At 34.1% G+C, this 21,640-nt stretch overlaps 1 protein-coding gene across 1 annotated transcript in view; it reads left to right on the top strand.

Annotated features, from left to right (window-relative positions):
• The window catches only part of TRDN (triadin), a 379,865-nt gene that overhangs the window by 277,669 nt on the left and 80,556 nt on the right, over positions 1 to 21,640 (top strand). The window contains exons 23-24 of the mRNA XM_034669079.1: positions 217 to 267; positions 16,886 to 16,924. Coding sequence (XP_034524970.1) covers positions 217 to 267; positions 16,886 to 16,924 — 90 coding nt within the window. The remainder of the gene's footprint in view (positions 1 to 216; positions 268 to 16,885; positions 16,925 to 21,640) is intronic.

Raw genomic sequence — 21,640 nt, 5'->3', positions numbered from 1 at the left:
ATTTACATTTATTTTAAGTGAAAGGGATCAGAGGATGGCTTGTTGTACTCTACTGTTGTTTCCTTGTCTCTGTGTGATTAAAATCATTTTTGAAAGAAAACATCATATGATTTTCCACCCAGGTTCACCTCAGTGATAACTTACTGACTCTACTCTATATGTGTTCTCAAATCCTTTTATGTTGGCTTCAAATGAATGCTCAATGTTTCTTTCCAGAGCCTATTAAGGGGAAAGAAGTGAAGGTTCCAGTTTCCCTAAAGGAAAAAGGTAATATTGTACATGAAATGTAAAAACACATTGACCTGCTTACTGCATATTCAGTTAATTTGCAACAAATGAATGTATCATTTATTTTTCAGGCTTTTAAAACTATAACTTTCATATGCCCTTGTATATTTTTGAGCAAAGGAGAAAGGACTATTTCCTTTCATAAAATTCTAAATTTTACTATGAAAGAACAAAGACAAGAGTAACTATGTCAGAAATACTGTGAAAGCTTTTTAAAATGCTTATTCTGATTCCACAAGTCTGTAGTGGGAAATCTGCATTTTATAAATAGCCCAAGGTAAATCTTATAAGGAATAGCTATGGAAACCAAAGATTTTAGATAAAAATACTTAAAATTTTTCAGTGATAGCTTACCATTCTGTTAACTTCAGATACAATAAAACTAAACAAATTTTATAGCTAGGAGGAACTTAGAGATCTCTAACTATACTCCAATACCTTCATCTTATAGATAAATAAAACTGGGATAGTCAAGAAGCTTTCAAAGTTATTGTAATTTGCGGTAGGAGCCAGCATTAAAAATTTGATCTTTTAAACCAAGCACTATAATAATGCATCTTAGTGATTCCCATTATACTAGGCTCAAAGTAATGTGGATTCTGTCATGCTCTACACCAAGTTATGTCCCCTAAAGCAAAAGTATATATGCTAAGTCCAACGTAATGTATTTAGTTTCTAATTAAGCCCAGGACGTTCTATGGGCATGGTATCATACTCAGAATTATCTAATATTCCTTGTCGATAAACATAAGTGAACCAGTAAAACCTATGACGTATACCTACTATATTAAATATTAGAAATAGAACCCGTTTCTACATTTCCTTGAGGAGAAGATCTGCAGGAACTATTAACCAATTAACGCACAAGGACACAGTGTTAAAAATCCCAACTTATTGGCAATATTTTATTAAAAGGAAAGAGACTTTTGGTGAACTTGTAACATATGTGTTGGAGTTGGGAGAGTTATGGGAGAGGCAGGGGAAGGGAAAGCTGACGGAGGAATCAGTCAGAGAAATGAAGGGCACATGGAGAGTCTTCATTAGTCAGTGTAGCAATGTATATAAAAAACATACCCTTAAGTCATATTTTCCTAACTTTGCAATTAATTTTAAATTAAACAAAATTGCTATTTAATGAAACATAAGAGCACAACATGATTTTTTTCTAAGCCCATAGGCGTACTTCATTTTTTTAAAAAGTATTTTAAAGCAACATAGACTTTAAATCTATTAAGGAATTTATGTTTCACTTTGGAAATGTATTATCATCTCTAAAGCTTTATCCTCACTTAGGATGGTATTTATTTCGGTGCTACATACAACTTTATGCTATTCTGGTATAATGTGTAAATTAGAATACTTTGCCCTGTAAGAGAATTCTTACATGTAATGTTAAATGTCCAGTAGATAGCAAAATGTAGCTACATTTTAAAGAATGAATTGATTGTGAAGACTAATGACATTCCTCTAGATTTACCTAAACACTAATTTATTTTCAAGAAACTCTAGATTTCTTTGGCGTGATCTGATTGGTGATTAGAATGGACAATTACATCACAATCTAAGTTGAAATGATTTGACGCCATTAAATAATTTAATCATTTAATGATGCTCTTATTCCTTTGCCAATCTGAAACAGAAATATAAACAAAATGAGGAACAGACAACCATATTACAAATTTGCACATTTTTTATTAAGGAAGTTCAGTTCAAAAAAATTTCCCCTAGAAGAAATGGATGTGGAATATACACATATGAATGAAAAATTATTCAGCTTTCCACAAAAACACTTCATGTGCATTTCAGTCTTTGATCCCTGGACATATATACTTAAGAGCTTCCTTTCTCTTTTCCCCTCATTCCAGGTACCCTTTTTTCATCATCCTGTACTATACGGTCAATGTAGCATAAGCCAGTTCATAGTCACAGATAATGGTGGTGGAAAAGAAAGAATTTTGGAAAAGATACACTTTTTTTTTTACATTATACCCCTTTTCATGAATGCTGAATTTTTGCTATTGTACCATTTTCTTCCTAATTTTTATGACAAGTATGTATAGACAAAGGACAGTTTAGACAAAAAGTCAGTTAAATGCAGTCACCAAAACTATTATTTTATTTTATTTTATTGAAGTATAACTGACACACAATATCTTACTAGTTTCATATTTATATCATGGTGATTCAATAGTTTTATACATTATTAAATGATCCCCCAATAAGTCTAGTTACTGTCTGTCACCATACAAAGTTATTACAATATTATTAACCATATCCCCTATACTGTACAGTATAACCCCATGACTTACTTATTTTATAACTGGAAGTTTGTACCTCTTAACCCTCTTCACCTATTTTGCCCTTCCCCCACCTCTGGTAATCAACGATTTGTTTCCTGTATCTGTGAGAATATTTCTGTCTTGTTTTGTTTATTTTTTAGATTCCACATATAAGTGAAATTATATGGTATTTGTCTTTCTATGACTTATTCCACTTAGCAGAATACTTTTTAGGTCCATACATGTTGCTACAAATAGCAAGATTTCATTCTTTTTTGTGGCTGAGTAACATTCCATTGTGTATATATAGTTAGAGTAGAATTTAAGACAAAAAAAGAACAGATCTGAGCAGAAAACATAAATTTCACACTGGGAAAATGTATTGCAATGCATATAAAGAACAAAGCATAAAGAACCACCTTATACTTTTTAAATCTACAGATTAATAAAAATAGAGCAAACACACCTGAAATGCCAAATTTGTCAACTTTTTTTATTTTAAAAATAGCTAATTGAACAAACAACCAAAAATAATTTTATAATCACTGAAACATGTGGGTAAGATTTGTAATTTTTAATCAGGACTGACTAACGTAACTTATTTCCATGATATAGTGAAAGTCATATAATTGAGAAAGAAATAATAGCTGGAATCTATCTCAACTATATGAAGTTTTTTAATAGGATATTTATATAAACCCCGTTTTTGTACTAAGATAATGTATACAAAATAATTTGAGTAATCTTGGGAGATTATTGTAATCAGGATTCAATATCATGGACTTGATAATATTTTAATTTATTTTTAAATATTTATTTATTTTGGAGAGAGACAGCATGTGGGGTAGGGGAATAAGGGACAGAAGAAGATGGAGAGTCTTAAACAGACACTGTACTGAGCACAGAGCTCAAGTTGGGGCTCAGTCTCACGACCCTAAGATCACGATCTGAATTGAAACCAAAAGTCAGACGCTTAACCAACTGCACTTCCCAGGCAACCCAACTTGATAATATTTTAGAAGGTAGCAATACAATTCAAAATTACTTCAATATATTGGAAGCTAGGTTCGATAGAAATGAATACAAGGAATTCAATTTGGGACAAAATCAAATTGTATAAATTGAAGAGAAAAACACTGCACAAAAGCAGCATACATGAATTTTGCCTTAAAGAAACACTCAAGTGAATATGAATAAAAAAATCAGTACTAGGAATTTGAAAATATGAATTATACTGCTAATAGTGACAATAATAGCTCACATCACCATTGCTATTTACTGTTTATTTCAAATGATTTTGATCCTCATGGCCTTGTATGGTGTGTAGTTGATAAAATATTGTTCTCNGAAAATATGAATTATACTGCTAATAGTGACAATAATAGCTCACATCACCATTGCTCTTTACTGTTTATTTCAAATGATTTTGATCCTCATGGCCTTGTATGGTGTGTAGTTGATAAAATATTGTTCTCATTTAAAAAACAAAAAACAAACATATTTTACGTGTTTTCATACTCCACAAGCTCAGCAGATATTTTCCACCAAAATAACCAAGACAAAAATCATTACACTTTCTATTTGCTCATTCACCCTTCTGTGTTTTTAATTTTCTGATTTTTCTCTAACTTTTTGAATATCTCTTTTTGGGCTATTTTCACAAAGTGCAAAGTGACTGTCCTTATTTCAGAATATCATATTTGATTCCAAATATTCTTCATTGCACATAAGACTTTTTTTGTAGTGAGGTAGGTGCTTGGAGGGGTTCCTTAATGCTTCCTTTATGGAAGCTTCTTAGTTACAAAGAATGGCCGCCAGGAAATGAGAATTCCTGTGAATCTATTTTTAAAAGAACATAAAGTATTTTGTTCAAGCACAGCCCAGTGGAAGAACTGGTACATAGCAGTTGTGTTAAATCTGGTTTAACCTGTTAGAAGAACTACTCCAGATGAAATGCCTGGTCTGAGGACATCTGTCTTTGAGGTTTCCCATTTCCCATTAACCTTTCTATAAAGATTCTGATTTTTGTGTCCAGCTGATTGGGTGTATATATCTGATCTAAACAAAACAAAATAAACAATAAGTACAACCTTGGTTTATATCAGGCAGAGTCAGAAAGTTTTAGCTTGTCCATCTCTTTCTTTCACTTCAGTTGTCATGTAACATGACATAATTTAACATGATATCATAAAAATAGCTGAAAACACTGAAAACACCAACTTTCTTTTTTGCATACTTATTTTTTAGATTAGAAATTAATAATCTTCATATTTGCATGAAAAAATACAGTTTTCAGCTACTTCTGCCTCATAAAATTTGGAGGATAGCTTCACGTGACATCAAAGATAAGGGTCAATCATTTAATTTGATATGAAAAAGTAAAATAAATTCTCTGGTAATTAAAATTATTTAAACATCAAATCATAGACAAAAATCAAGTGGTCGGCTACTTAATTCTAAGTTTTTTGCCTACAAAATTAAGCCAAGCTCATAATTTTGCTGTATTATCTCTTAACGATTCTTTTCTTGAAGAAGTTTATAGATCACATTAAACAATTTCAAATATGTGGGTCATATACAATAATGTATTTAGAATAACAAATAAGATTAGAGTTTAGCATTTAGAAAGCAGTACCATAAGAAATCCATATTTTATCATTTATATTAATCAAAGTAATATTTCTTCAACATAAATAGCAAAGTAGACAGTGAAACAAATAAAGACCTTTATGGTAAATCTGTAAATAATTTTATTCTGCCACAACTTCTGTTGAATCACCGAAATCACTATGGAACCAAGAATATCTTGACTAATCTTCCAAGTCAGCTTTTGTGATATTCACTCTCATATAATTTTTAAGTTTAATATGTGCAAATTGTAAAGTTCATTTAATATTTGTTGTTGTTGCTTTAGCAAACTCTCAATAGCTGTTGCAAATTAATATTGAAATGAAAAGTAAATTTAAAGAAATGACTCCCAGATAAACTCTCACATGACTTAAACATTTATTTTTTTGCTGATAAACTTTTCATCACTTACAATGGAATAGAAAGTAGAGGAAATACTTCAGACAACTTACTTTCACCTGCACTTTTCTTTTGTGTTTTTCCTCAACTAATGACTCTTCAATATTGCTCAAAACATTTATAGAGTCCCTACTATGTTTGACAAACTGGATGGTTGGTTAGTTGGTGGGTCAGTTGGTGGCTTTTTTAAGCACAGTGCTTGGTGCTACAAATCCTAAATGATAAAAGTCTCCAATTGCAGAATTAACTTAGAGGAAGATATATAAATACAGAATAAAATCCAGGTGCGGGAAATCCTTTCACAATGTGTACATATATTAAATCACCATGATATACACTTTAAATATGGATTTTATGTGTCACTTATACCATAATAATGCTGAAATAAAAATAAAATAAAATGGAGTAAAATAAAATTAAATCCACTGGAATAAGTGAAATAAGAAATAAGAATTATACCCAGTCCTATAAAACTATGGAGAAAAAAGAACTTTAAAGCAAAGAATGCACATCTCATATTTAAAGAGAGATGCACTGTAATATAAAATGTGAAAAGTGGAACATGCCTTTCTGTACAGTTTTTCCCTTCAGGACACTTGTCATTTTGCTTAAGAGTCAAAGAACAATATGTTTAAATGATAATATATGGTATATAATGGTATACCATTAAGAACAGAACAGTCAACTTAATAGTTTGTAAAAACTACTCTATGACATAAAGATGTCTTAAGATGTAGCCTTTAGCTATTTTGGGGAAGTTACTAGTACTAGTCTCATGAGATGCCAGTTTTCTCATTAATCAAATTCTGCCACTATATTCTACAAGTTCTATGAATTTTTAGTTATATAGGTGATTCTTATCTGTGCCTGTGTGTGTTTCCCTCCTTTGGTAATAAAAAATCTGATTAGAGTGATTTTTAATAAATAAGGAGTTTGTTTTGGACAACAAGGTGACCAACGGGAGGAAGACTAAGGTGCAAAATTGTTCAAGAATTTTGTCAAGAATCCAGGCTATGGCTTCTCCTTCCTTCCAACTTTGCCACTTTGGCTTGTGTCTTTGCTCCTAAGAGTGGCAAGTTGGCTATAGAACATCCAGGTATCTTATTAGTATTCTCACCAGGAATGGGACAGAGATTCAAAACCTTTTCCTCATAAAGCTTTGTCTCTTTGGAAGGAAAGACTATTTCAGGGAATTTTATCCACACCTTTCTGACCATAACTGCTTCACAGTGGCCAATCCAACTCCAAGAAGATTTGCGAATTCTTACACTTCATTTTCCAGCCTCTATATCAGAGGAAGGAGAGGGAAAGAAGTGTGAGAATAGATGTTGAACGAACCAGCCTACATCATCAGCCGCAACAGGCAATCTATGAATATAATTTTTTTAAAATATATGAACGTTATAATAAAAGTCGAGTCCCCTGTAAGTGCTACCAAGATTGTTCTTTAATATTTTTTCACTTGAGATTATATCTTGGATTTTATTATACTAGTATACAGAAAATATAATGGTAACCAAACATCGGGTTTCAGTTTTCATAGAAGTATAACAGAAGGTGATGAATATTAAGGGGGGAGATCATACAAATAAATGAACACCTATAAAACTGAGAGAATGCTTTAACAGAAGGAGCACAGTGCTGAGTATAGGCATAGAAAAATCTGACTTAGGTTGGGGAATCAAGGAATGTTTCGCAATGGAACAACATTTGATCTGAGGCATAAGGATAAGTAGGAATTTTAACCAGTTAATAAATTGAGAATAAGGAGAGAGCAAGGAGTAAAGGGGTGTCTCAGCACAAATTTCCTGTGAAAGACGACAGTGTTATGGAGTTGTAGAAAGTGTTAGCAAGAGAGGCACAAAGCAAAGATAAGAGATAAGCAGAATTTTGAAGACCAGGAGTAAGCAAACTGTGTTTCATGGGCCAAATCTGGAACATGAGATAAGAATGCTTGTACATTTTTAAATGGTTGAAAAAAATCAAAAGAACAATATTTGGGGGGCACTTAAAACATGTAAGAAATTCAAATTTCAGTACCTATAAATAATATTTTATTAGAATACAAAGAGACTCATTCATTTGTGTTTTGTCTGTAGCTGTTTGTGCCCTAATAGTGGAGTTGAGTAGCTACAACAGAGATCAAATGGCCTATAAAACTAAAATATTTACTCTCTGGTATTTTACCAAAAAAGTTTGTCAACCCCTGCTATAAGCCATATTAAGGATTTTGTATTTAGCTTAAAGGCAATGGACATACGCAAAAGTATTTTATACATGTTTGAGTGTACAGGGGAAGAGGGCTGCATTCTGTAACGGTCACTATGGCAGTGGGTTGGAGAAGGGCAGAATGGGATTCAAGACCAAGTAAGATACTACTGATAATATCTAGGTGAGCGCTTATGTTTTCTTGACCTAGGATGGTTGCAGGTGAAATGGAGAGAAGAGGACATTTTTGACAAATATCATATTTAATAAAATTTTTACTTTATACAACTTAATAGTTGGTGATGCCACTGAGATGGGACACCAGAAAAGGAGAAGCTTAGGATAAATCATAAGTCTGGCTTTCAACATGTTGAGTATGGGGTGCTTATAGGACTTCCAAGTAGAAATGTAGAGCTGGAAGCTGACTATCTTAGTATGAGATTCAGAAAAGGAAATTAGGTTGAAGATACACTTGTGGGGTATGTTTGCCAGTGTATGAGTTTAAAGGTGTGGGCATGCGTGGATGAGTGATGGAAAGAGTCAGGGTGAGAAGAGTTAAGTTCTGAGTAAAGTTAGTAAAGAGTACATTTAAAACTGAATCTTGAGGAACCCAGAACATTCTTTTTAGCAGGAATACAACCAGGGATCTTGAGGGCCAATATTAGTAATCTATCTGTCCTGCTTTTTATTTTCTGAAAGTTGGTATTTTATGCATTTTCAGTTGTCACTAGTTTTTAAGTCTTATTCTGAAGTTTCCAGTGTTGATTCTATAAACATTATTTAAATACTGATATATCCACATACAGACCTTCAGGGAAAACTTGACAGTTTGTTGAAGAGTAGATATTATATACTCTGCTTTTATGAGAAAGAATCAAAAGCAGTTGGTCTCAGAGATTTATCCCAAAGAACACCTTTTAGAATATGTTAACTAAACATGTGTCTGTCAGAATGTACCCAGTGTGCCTATACTCCTGCATTATCTAGTGACCCCAGATATTCTGATGTCCAATGACTGACATAAAAAGAATCAAGTTTTCTTCTGAAAAGTTCTAGTTTTAATGTTATTTATTGTTCTAATTTTCTAAACTGACATGACAGGGATTGATTTTGTCTTTTGTAACTGATCATTCTAATAAGCAAATGTGACTCATCTATATAGTTGATTCACCATTCTGAATTTAAAGAGTTTTTCTAATAACACTGCAATTCACAAATATCATCTTTACTTATCATATTGTCGTCCTTTAAGAAATATTAGAGCTTGCTGTGATACTGTTTGTAAAATCTAACTGTTGATCTAGAATACTTGATTTCATTAACAACATTAGTATTTTAATTTTTGGTCTTTTTTTCTGTTTTTCTTTATGTGCCTTGTTTCTGATTTAATTGTTGACATGATTTAATTCTGCTTTGAGTTATTTTAGGGAGAAAATATGATTATCATGTTCACAGCGAAGAAACTGATGCAAAAAGATTAAAGGATTATCTAAGGTTTCTACGCTGGATTACCTACTTAGTATCAGACTTAAATGCACCTAAAAACAATCTTACTTTCCTTTGTTCTTCAATATTGAAATATATTAGCAAGGCTTATCCTAACGTGGTATCAAAGTTGTTTTTATCCCCGTTAACAATTTTTTGAATTTGGTAGGATTGGAGAAAAATTACAGAGAATTTGTTGATTAAAAAAAGAACAGTCAGATTGAAAAGCATAAAATGTCCAAAGGTGACTTTACAAATCCATGATAACTCACTTCCTGAAGAATTCTTTAAGTGAAAATTGAACCAGTGATGGTAGCTCTGTCACTCCAAGCAGAAACTTACAGACTAACACTTTTCCTGTTGTGCCCATCGTGCCAAGATGCCAAGTTTATAGAATGGAAAGGGGTTATGTGTTGGTAAGAAGAGCAGTTGAGGTTGCCAGAGTTTTCTCTTTTGTAATCATTGGCTTTACAAATTAATGTATCCAAGCACTGTGAATCTTTATTTTCTTCCTCCAAAAAATTAATGCACAATGATAATATATATACAATTATATGTAAATGAAATATATAAACAGTTACAAAGATTCCTTCCTTGGTATTCTTTCCATTTAAGCTCTCATTAAAAGGGGCAAAGTTGCATGAGAAAATGAATCACTGTCCTTTTGCATACCCACTTTTGTTGTCATTCCAAGCTGCCTTATGCAAATGTTCTAATATGCTTCTCTCCTTGAGGGGATTTTTTTAAAATGTCACAGTAAGTTTTTTTCATTTTTCCTGTTCATTTTAAAGATTCTAAATGTATTCTCTTCTCATATAAGGTCATGCATTATTTTTACATATTTGAGTGAGATATAAGATGATCCATACTTAAACACTATGACCTTTTTATTAACTTTGTTGATTATTCTCACTTCAAGTTAAAGAAAATGAATCTTAGTGCCCAGAGAAACAAGGAAGAATCTAGTCAAAGACAGACTGTCCCCTTGTATGAGGAGAAACTAAAGATGCCTACTTACGTACCTTGGCAATTGGTTGCTGCACAACTCTCTGAACCCACTGAATGGTTTAAAGTCAACTGGCTCATTACCTATAATATATTCAACCGACCATCCTGCCATCTTCAAATAACATCACGGGACGTTGTTCTGACTGACTGTTCTTTGTGCACCTGATATGTGCAGCCTCTTCCGATTATTCCTTCCTTATTTCAGTGTGTACTCTTCACAATGGAAACTCCAGGAAGGAAAGAATAATGAGGCATGCATAGGAAGGCATCAAAGAAAGAGAAGATAAAGGCCGAGTGAGACTATCAGAAACGTAGTACATTGTATTTAGCTTCTATAAAAGAAAAAGGATCATGAAAATGAAATGATGACAGAATGAGGCAGGAAAAACGTATGTGCTGATTCTGTGCTGCGAAGAGAGAATGCCCTTTGGCTCATTTCGTATCTTTAGTGTCATCAAACTGCTTGGGAATCTTGCCAGGAAAGGATTGCAGAATCAGGACTTAAGACATAAAGCATTGAGTCAGGCATTAAGTGCTGCCGTTACGAACTGGAGCCATTTGAGAACTATGCCTACAGAAGCTTATAAAGCATACTTGTTTTTTCTTGTCGACCTAATGGGAATGAGAGGCGAGAGAGAGAGACAGGCACAGACACGGAGAGAACATGTGTGTTGGGGGCATGTGGTTTGTGTGTATGCATACGTGTTATGGAAAAAGCCCCGCTCAGTAGCTGGAGACTCTAGCTTGGCTTTAAAGTAACCAGCTATAAACTAATTAATTCACTTACTCTGGATAATTATATCTGACCAGGGCAAATTAAATATAAAAATCTAAAGATTGTTGAATGTGGGCGAGTCCGTTCGAATGGGCTTTGCCACCTAGGTAATGCTTTAGTTAATGGGACAGGGATTCCACCTCATATTTTGGTCTAAACCACCTAAAAGTGAAGCTTATAAATTTGATGTTCCTGGCATCTTGAAACATTTTTACATTGTTTTGTGTCAATAACAATTAGTCTAGGGATATTTTAGGTGTGGTGTTTCCAAAGATGAACAAGATAAAATCCCTGTCCAAGAAAATCTCACAGTACTTGAAAAACAGGGCTGAAAAAGAGGAGTATTAAAGTGGTCTCCAGTGTTGCCTGAGACCAGACATATTAGTTATTTTATCCAATCTATGGACATCTGCTATTTAGATTTCAGTACATGAGTGCTCAGGAAATATTTATTAAATTATTTGATCTAATCTTAGCCACTAATACATCAGCTAATTATCATTTTCCACTTCATAAGGTGAGAAAACTAAAATTTAGAGTTTCAGATGCCTCACGTTAAATCATTTGATTCATCAATGAAGGGAATAAATTTCAAACCAAGGGATTTTTTTGTCCAGTCAGTTTATGTCTGTCTGTTTTTGTCCAAGTACAGTACAAAATGATCTCTGCAAGCCCTTAATTTGGATGAGATTGCATAATTACTTGAGAATGCCATCACCTTGCCCCTTGATTATGCATGGAGGATTCCTCAATTTATAAACAAAGATGATACTGATTTAGAAACTCAGGCAGGAAAAATGGAAGCATAGAGAATACATAATGTTTCAAAACCATATGGACATGGTTAAAAAAGAGGAAGGAAAACATTAAATAGCCCATAAGATATTGAAGTAGAGAAATGCAGGCACAGGTAAGATGAAAAGTCATGGAGAAGATGATGCCAAGGGGTTGGTTCTCCATGTGACATCCCCCAAACTTGGAACAGTATTTTCTTTTGAAGGTCTATGAACTGAAGAAGTTCCAAGTCAAACCTGAAGATAGTCAGATTTCTCCTTTCTCACAATTCTATTCACCTGGACCACAGAGTAACATGTCCACAGCAGATGAAATCAAAATACCTATCCAAACAGATTGTGTGCAAAACAACTCCTCCCAAGACAGGAAGAAACATGAGTTCAGTGGGAGTTTTCCAAAATCCCAAATTTTGAAGCCAAGCTACTCGGAATGATAGTAGTTCTCCGTCCCATCCCGTAAAGCCTCATAAAAAAAACAAAATGTGAAAGTGTGTGGGTGTGTGCGTGGGTGTGTTTTGCATATAAATTGTTTTTAAGTGATAAAATCAGAATCAAAGTGACGTTGTCCAAATGTGATGTGTGTGTACTAGTAGCAGATTTTCTTCAAAAAATGCAAATGAATACTCAAATGATGTGAAAATCGTGGGCTTAGAATAAATTTATGAATGTTACTTTTTAATTAAATATTTAATAAAACCTGGTATTTTGTATTTAAATTTTTTTTATTTAAAATATATTTTATTTAACAGTATGGTAGAAAAATATAAGAAACAGAATTTAAAATATCAGTAAAGAGACTGGCGGGCCCTATTTGCTTTATATCTCAAGCGGTGCTAAATGCTTCACATGTCGTGTTCAGTTTCATTTTTACAACATCTTTTTTTTATTGATGTGAACGTTGAAGAACTGCAAGTGGCTTGCCCAGGTCACACGGGCACCTGAGGTGGGTTTGGGATGCTATGCCTGGCGGTAGGCCTCGTGTCCTCAGCCACCATGCTTTTCAGACGCCTTCAGACCTAAACCTGCAAACCACTGACTGCTGAAATTCCTTTGTATATTTTACAAAAATAGATTTGGTGACTTGCTTTTAAATGTAAAACTTCCCATGCCATTAAATATGGATACTTCTCTAGGAGCGTATGAGACAGCAATTTTCTATCAATGCTCGATCAATTTATTTAGTTTAAACAGCTAGATTTAGGAAACTCATTTATACAACATTATTTAATGACTGAAGAAAATAGAAACTTCGGTGACTATGTGGTTTGTGCCAACGATAATACTAATAACTCTGTTGGTAATTTGTCTACGTAATATAACCTAGGTAAATACAACCTACCTATAAGACGTAAAAGGTAGCTTACTGTATAGTTTTTTAGTATGAAATGTTTAAAAGCTCTTCATTCTATCTGTAGTAATAGCACTTATAGCTATTTGCTTATGAATGTTTAAGGCTCTCGAGTCAGGAAAAAAATCCGTATTCAAAGACCGGTTTTACCCCATAGTAGGGAAAATGTACTTAGACAAATTATGAAGCCTCAGTATTGTTATCTCTAAAGTGGGTTTAATAGTGGTATTTTCCTCGTAGGAGAGGTATGTGAGGATTACATAAGATAATTTCTTCATTTGTGCAACAAATATTTACTGGTCCTTGTTCTAGAAAGCACTGATCTAGGCATGATGATTCAGCAGAGAAAATAAAAATTCATCTCAAGATGCATGAAATTTGTATTCTGGGGTTAGAGAGCAAATAAACACATGAACCTTTATTATTACATAAATAAAATATAAATAATGCATATAGTACACTTATGTAGTGAGTGCCATGAAGAAAGTATCATTGGCTGCAAGGGCTAAATATTATTATTACTGTTTATTTTACATTTAAGGCCTCTATGTATTGAAAACTAAATGTGAAAATAACAAAGTTGAAAAAGAAAAATCAATGATATTCAGCTTTTCCTTAAAAAATATTAAAATAGGCATTTATTTATTTATTTATTTGAGAGAGAGAGCAGGGGGAGGGGCAGAAAGAGAGGGAGAGAGAGAATCCAGAGCAGACTCTGCTCAGGAGGGGACCCCGACGGGGGGGGGGCTGGATCCCTCGACCCTGAGATCAGAAACCAAGAGTCAGATGTTTGATTGAGCCACCCTGGGACCCTTAAAATAGAGACAGTCTTAAAAGAACGTTGATTTGGGGGAGTTATATATTGTGGAGATTTCTTTCTTTTAATTTCATGAAGACAAAACAGAGACACCTAACCACAGTTGATCTCCACTGCTGCCCTTCTCCGACTCAAGCACATACGTGCTGAAGTTTTGTTTGGCCTGCCTTACTTGAGAGCATAGTGTTGATGACATTGAAAAATCATTAATGAAGCTCCCCTCGCCAGGCCCATCAGCAATTTACATTTCATAAATGAAATCAACAGCCTGGAAAAGTCAGTGCTGCACATGAAATGACAGGCCGTCTGCCTCAGCAACTCAGCGTGGTGATTTCTTGCTTCCATGTCTCCACAATGCTTGCATGTGGAGCCCAAAATGAAGGGCTCAAGTGACAAATGTTTATGAAAATCAGATATTTTATTATTATACAATAATAATCAACGGTAAAAAAAATTCAAGCAGTAATTTGGATGAAAATAAAAATTCCCATTCCCTCTTTCTGGCCTCCAGGTCCCAATCTCCAGCACTAACCACTGTCCTTAGTTTCCTGAAACTTCTTAAAGAAGCCTTTTGACTAAACTTAAATATAAATATATACATTATATTTATATGACTAGGAACAGGCATCCACGTGTGAGTCAAAAATTAAAGTCTCAACCTTCAGTAGTAATGCCATCTACAAAATGAAGGCACTGAGCTCTGAATGAGCAAGTAGCCTAATAAAAGTGATGCTCACCTTAGAAAATCCTTTGGTGATAATCTCACAGAGTAATTCCTGCCTTGCATCTTCAAGGATAAAGACCTGATTCTGTAAAAAAAAAAAAAAAAAATTACTATGCAATTTAAGTTTATGAGCATAATTCTAAAATAATTAAGATCTTGCTATACATTACTTATAATTCTCATTAATTTTACAACATTATTTTCTCCATTGTAGGAATGACAAAATTGAGATTTAGGGTTTTAAGTAATACCCAAGGTCACAAAACTTAGTAAGTGCACTTGCTCTTAAAGCCAGATTATATGATCCAAAGCTTCTTTTTACACATCCCATGAACTCATACCGTGTGAGGTCACGCTGTAAGTGCTGTTTGCAGAACACCAAAAGTTGATAGTTCCATCATAGTGTGAGGGTCCACAGGCACATGCGTGTTGGATAACACATGTTCATAAGAGTGCCTGTAAAATTTTATGTACATGATGAAGGTTGGTTCTGATTGTACTGTACTCATAAAAATATTCTCAACAACTTTTATCTTTTTTTTCAGAAGATCTCTTGACAAACATTAAGACTAAGATAATTCCATTTCAAGATTACAATGACAGTGTGACTGAAGGGGAGAGAGCCATGTGTAGAGTGGGAAGCAAAACTCTTTCAAGTAGATAGGACACTGAAATTTTGTTTCTAGCTCTGGAAGCATGAGATGAATCAATTTCTTCTAGGACTACAGATGCACCAGACGGAGCATGTGGTCTTTCTATAGTCACCATTTTGTTCATTTACTCATTCATCCCACAATATTTATTGATCATATACCACGCGTCAAATATGTGAACAAATGCTGATATTTGGGTAGCGAACAAGACACAGTTATTGCTCTTATGGAAATTAAAATCTAAAAAGGGATACAGACAATAAATAAAAATTAAGTAAAAAATTATGAAACAAAATTATATAACATTAAGGCACATGGAAAGTATTAAAATAGTGTGTGCCCTACGCAGTTCAGCAAATGTGTTAACTAAAAAGAGAGGAATATGTGCTAGGGAGTGTTGAAGTGCAATAATAACAGTGATATCACTTTTTACAGGATATGCATTCAAGTATTATAGGAAGTAGGGTGTGAATGGCTATGTAACTCTCACTATATAAAATTCTGCTGTTAAACAAATGAGGTTTTGTTTTTTGTTTTTGTAATTCCAGAAAATGAAACTCTACTAGGCTGGAACTCAAATAAAGCCAGGTAGCACTATCTCCGTTAGCACAGACTGTACTTAAAAGGTATCCCAACCACGAGATCAGTTTTTCTGCTGTTGGAAGGAAAACTTGTTAACACATTGGAACACTTACCTTAATCAAAACAAGACTTTATGCCAAGAAAGGAGAACTATAAGGCCTAGACAAAATTGTTTAAACAAGAGTAAAAACTGGGAAACATGAAAATATAGTCAACTATTACCTTGGTTGGGATGATATCATGAATATTACTTGGATAGTTTATAAAACTATGTATTTATCCTATACTGCTAGTAAGTTGGAATGCAGTTTCTAGACAAAAGCCATTTCCTAGGACAATAAGAAATCAAAATACTTAATTCTGACAAAGTTTTATATTTTATACTAAGCTTAAGTCTATTTAATTTATCTTATAAAACAGATAACACTCATAAAAACAGGAATTATACCAATTTGAAATTATTAAATTAACCACCAGGTGGCGCTCCAGGAATTGAGCGTATGTAGTCAGAAATAATAAATGGCTTGAATTGGTTAAATTAGGAAAAATTACCACACTTTCCCCCAAGCGGTTTTTTATTAATTTTTTATTTGTATTACTTAGAGAACTTCTTAATCATAAGAAATGGGCACTTATTAAAGACAAGATGCCAAATTACTTAGTATGTTTAGTATGAAACTTTTTAGTAAACTGGATTTTAAAATCAGTCTTTTGCTTAAGTTACTTTATAATTTACTAAGAACACACATTTCATTGCATATTGATAAAAGTATGTAACTATAATTGAAGTTGAGAACAGATGAGAAAAATCTATTAAAACTGATTCATATGGGTTTTTTTCAAATGCTGATTTTTTTCCCTTTGTTTGTATGTGTGTATGTATATGTTTTACTCCAGAATCTGAAATTAAAAAAGATGAAAAGATGCCCAAAGCAGGTAAGGACGCTTTTTAAGATTTACACATAAATTGTTCTGTTTGTTATGAACAAGGCTAGTATTATAATCAGGGATGGGTAGGGCTTTGAGATGCTCAAAACATTGAAAAGATATGGATGCACCCATCCCATATATTTAAAATGTAATAAGCAATAAACTCAAAGTTATGTTAAGGTTAAAATAGATTTTATGTTTTCTGGATAAGGTCATCAAAGCACTGGCACTATTAGCATATGCTGGTCCTTATTTATCTAATGGGCAATTGAGCACTGTTTACAAAGTGCTAAGGGGACAATCTGGCTTCAGCCAGATCATGACAAATGCCTGAAACTTATTCTTATATCCACTGAACCTTATGAAATCACCTATATTCAACCATTTTTTTTTTTTACCTCAAAAGCAGTGGTTTCATATGAGTCAACCTAAAGATCCAACCACTTTCTTTCCCACTAACTAAATATTCTTTGGAATGGTAATCCATTGCTTTCTTGGTCATTGATTTGAAAATTGGAATACTCTGACAATAGAATTTCTGAAAACAGGTTCTGTGAAGGAGGAAGACAAGAGATTAGCTGGGCAGTCTTAAGACAGGTGTTAACAGGAGAAGAAACATCATAGAATACAGTACAGAAAAATACAACTAAAAATTCTAATTAGTAATGACAATCTTCCCAGGGGTAACCCTATCCCAAATATTTTCTATCTATATGAAGATATTTATATGTCCATATCTACATATGCAAAAGAAATTTATACCTCTATCTCCCCATACAATGAAAGTCTTGTGTATACACATACATATCATTGGTCTTAAAATATTTGTATATGCTCATTTTTACCAAGCTTAACCTATATGTAAGTAATACTTGTTTTACCTTTCTATGTATATATTAAATAATAACTTGAATTATTGTCACTCCTTTTGAAAGTACTGTTAACATAGCAAAAGGAATTCATTGTTTTTTTAGTGAAAAAACATAGCCGTTTTGAGTGACTTTATAAAATCCGAAAGCCTGCATTCTCTGGAAGATAAATGGGAAAAAGTGACCAATTTTACACAGTAAGAAAAATGCATAATAGAGATATGATATATTGAGTCTTAGCATCAAAACTTGTAACTGAGCTTTAGATATATTGACAGAAAATGGGAAACTACATATAAAAATTGCTCTGTTGTTGTTAGCACTCTTACTGGTGTCAGTGAAAGATTGCTGATCAAATAAAAGGTACATGACATTACTCTTTCTTGTAAGCATAACACTGTATTTGATGCTTTATTTTACTGTTGGTATGTAATGGGAAAAGTAATATGCACTAAAAATTTCCTATTATTAGTTTGCATTAAATATTTATGTCTGTTTTTATGTTATATTTATTTTTAACTTCCTAAAAGGAAAGAGAAATCAGCATTAATGGCATATGTTATATAATCAATCAACAATTTATTGAAAACATATATTATGCTAAATATCACTGCCATATGTTCAGGATTGTGCTTGGTGATGCAAAGCTTACAAACAAGTGATAAGATATTGTTTCCGTCCCAAGAGAGTAAAAATAAGGACATAGACATGAGCTATCAAACGATGGCTACAATTATGTTAGTGATGAGTGCTCTAGAAGTCTCGAGGGAGGAGCCACCCTGTGGTCTTATCAATCAGGGAAAACCTCAGGGAGATGATGGATTTCAGCTAGGATTTTAGGAATATGCAAGAGCAGCTGAGACAGAGGGATGATTATGCAGCATGGTGGAAGCAGTGCTAGCTTTATAGTAGAAAGACATGAATTTGACTCTTTGCCATTTGCTAGGGGTGTGACTTTCCTTAAATTACTTTACATTTCTGAGCATCAATTTCTTTATCTATCAAATGAAGATCACCAGAACAAGCCAGCAGAGTTGTTAAAGGAAATCAATTTGATGCTTGCCATTTGGTTCAGCTTCAGTAAATGGCAGCTCTGCCTAGGAGTTAGCTTAGGGGCAAGATGAGTGTGCTGTCAGCAGGGGGCTGCGAAGAGAGGACCAAGGACCAAAGCAGGTGCTAGGCACCGAATGAGGAGCAGATGGCAACACTGCAGCCATGGTATGTAGCCAAAGGAGAGTGGTTCTGGATATCCAGAGGGGGGCATTAGGAGGCCAAAGTGAAAAGTTCGGATTCTTAGAATGTGAATCAGAAGAAAGTAATATCATAAGGCATATAATGGTGTGTGGGGTGAAATCCTATAGAAAGAATTTTCTATCAGAGAGTTGACTCAAGAGTGTTTTGCAGTGATCTAAGTATTAAAGATGGGAGAAAATAAGTAAAAGTAAAAATAAAAGTAAATCGTAAGTAAAGATGGGAGAAATTGGTACAGAGAAGAAGCAACGAGGAAGTGAATTTTGTTTATTTTGAAGATTATTTATAGCCATGACTACAGTGTGAAATTATTAGGAATTAAGTTTTTAAAAAGCATGGAACCTAGCAACCCACTGAAAATACTAATAGCATCTTGTTGTATATTCTTTCAGTTACATGAAATCAAACACTTTAAGAGCAGTAATACTGTCTGTACTGCGCTATTGCTGCTTTTGTAACTGTCAAGCTGTTTCACAGGAAAAGAACAGGCATTGATGACTGTAGCTATACCAGACTCCAAGGTCTCAAGCATGGAAGGATAAGAAGGTGATCAAACATAGAGGTTGCAAAGGCAGCGCAGGTGGGTGGATGCTGGTGGGACATCCACACAGAGATATCCTAGCAATCCTTGGAAATTGGGAGCATTCACTTGGGATCCTCAGACTGGGTTTGATAGACATAAGTTTAGAAGTTTAGAGTTCAGAGGCAAAGGAGAAAAGGAGTTGTTCCAGAAAATATACGGAGAGGGGAATGGAGGGAATGAAGGACAGTTTCTTGGAAAAGTAAAATTGGGTTACCTGGAAGACCGGGAAATACAGTGTCTCAGCATCCCAAAGCAGGACCCCTTCAAGAACACATGGAAAAGTCAGCAGTATGACATCTCAGAAAGGTCATGAGACATGATGACTGAGAAAAACCCATTATATTTGACAAAAACCTGTCATGTTATGACCTTTGGGGGAGCATTTTCAGTAGACTGGTGGAGGTAGAAACAGTTTATAGGAATTAACAAAGGGACTTATCAGTAAGCAGAGGCAGAGCACAAACTACTTTTTCCAAGATTTTGTTGTTAAAGGAGGCAAAATATTTTATTTCAGCAGGTACAATNCTGTTGTTGTTAGCACTCTTACTGGTGTCAGTGAAAGATTGCTGATCAAATAAAAGGTACATGACATTACTCTTTCTTGTAAGCATAACACTGTATTTGATGCTTTATTTTACTGTTGGTATGTAATGGGAAAAGTAATATGCACTAAAAATTTCCTATTATTAGTTTGCATTAAATATTTATGTCTGTTTTTATGTTATATTTATTTTTAACTTCCTAAAAGGAAAGAGAAATCAGCATTAATGGCATATGTTATATAATCAATCAACAATTTATTGAAAACATATATTATGCTAAATATCACTGCCATATGTTCAGGATTGTGCTTGGTGATGCAAAGCTTACAAACAAGTGATAAGATATTGTTTCCGTCCCAAGAGAGTAAAAATAAGGACATAGACATGAGCTATCAAACGATGGCTACAATTATGTTAGTGATGAGTGCTCTAGAAGTCTCGAGGGAGGAGCCACCCTGTGGTCTTATCAATCAGGGAAAACCTCAGGGAGATGATGGATTTCAGCTAGGATTTTAGGAATATGCAAGAGCAGCTGAGACAGAGGGATGATTATGCAGCATGGTGGAAGCAGTGCTAGCTTTATAGTAGAAAGACATGAATTTGACTCTTTGCCATTTGCTAGGGGTGTGACTTTCCTTAAATTACTTTACATTTCTGAGCATCAATTTCTTTATCTATCAAATGAAGATCACCAGAACAAGCCAGCAGAGTTGTTAAAGGAAATCAATTTGATGCTTGCCATTTGGTTCAGCTTCAGTAAATGGCAGTTCTGCCTAGGAGTTAGCTTAGGGGCAAGATGAGTGTGCTGTCAGCAGGGGGCTGCGAAGAGAGGACCAAGGACCAAAGCAGATGCTAGGCACCGAATGAGGAGCAGAAGATGGCAACACTGCAGCCATGGTATGTAGCCAAAGGAGAGTGGTTCTGGATATCCAGAGGGGGGCATTAGGAGGCTAAAGTGAAAAGTTTGGATTCTTAGAATGTGAATCAGAAGAAAGTAATATCATAAGGCATATAATGGTGTGTGGGGTGAAATCCTATAGAAAGAATTTTCTATCAGAGAGTTGACTCAAGAGTGTTTTGCAGTGATCTAAGTATTAAAGATGGGAGAAAATAAGTAAAAGTAAAAATAAAAGTAAATCGTAAGTAAAGATGGGAGAAATTGGTACAGAGAAGAAGCAACGAGGAAGTGAATTTTGTTTATTTTGAAGATTATTTATAGCCATGACTACAGTGTGAAATTATTAGGAATTAAGTTTTTAAAAAGCATGGAACCTAGCAACCCACTGAAAATACTAATAGCATCTTGTTGTATATTCTTTCAGTTACATGAAATCAAACACTTTAAGAGCAGTAATACTGTCTGTACTGCGCTATTGCTGCTTTTGTAACTGTCAAGCTGTTTCACAGGAAAAGAACAGGCATTGATGACTGTAGCTATACCAGACTCCAAGGTCTCAAGCATGGAAGGATAAGAAGG

This window comes from Ailuropoda melanoleuca, chromosome 10 (genome assembly GCF_002007445.2).
Source record: "Ailuropoda melanoleuca isolate Jingjing chromosome 10, ASM200744v2, whole genome shotgun sequence".
Classification (NCBI taxonomy): domain Eukaryota; kingdom Metazoa; phylum Chordata; class Mammalia; order Carnivora; family Ursidae; genus Ailuropoda; species Ailuropoda melanoleuca.
The sequence above is the reverse complement of the archived record's forward strand: the minus strand, read 5'-3'. Positions and strand labels throughout refer to the sequence as shown.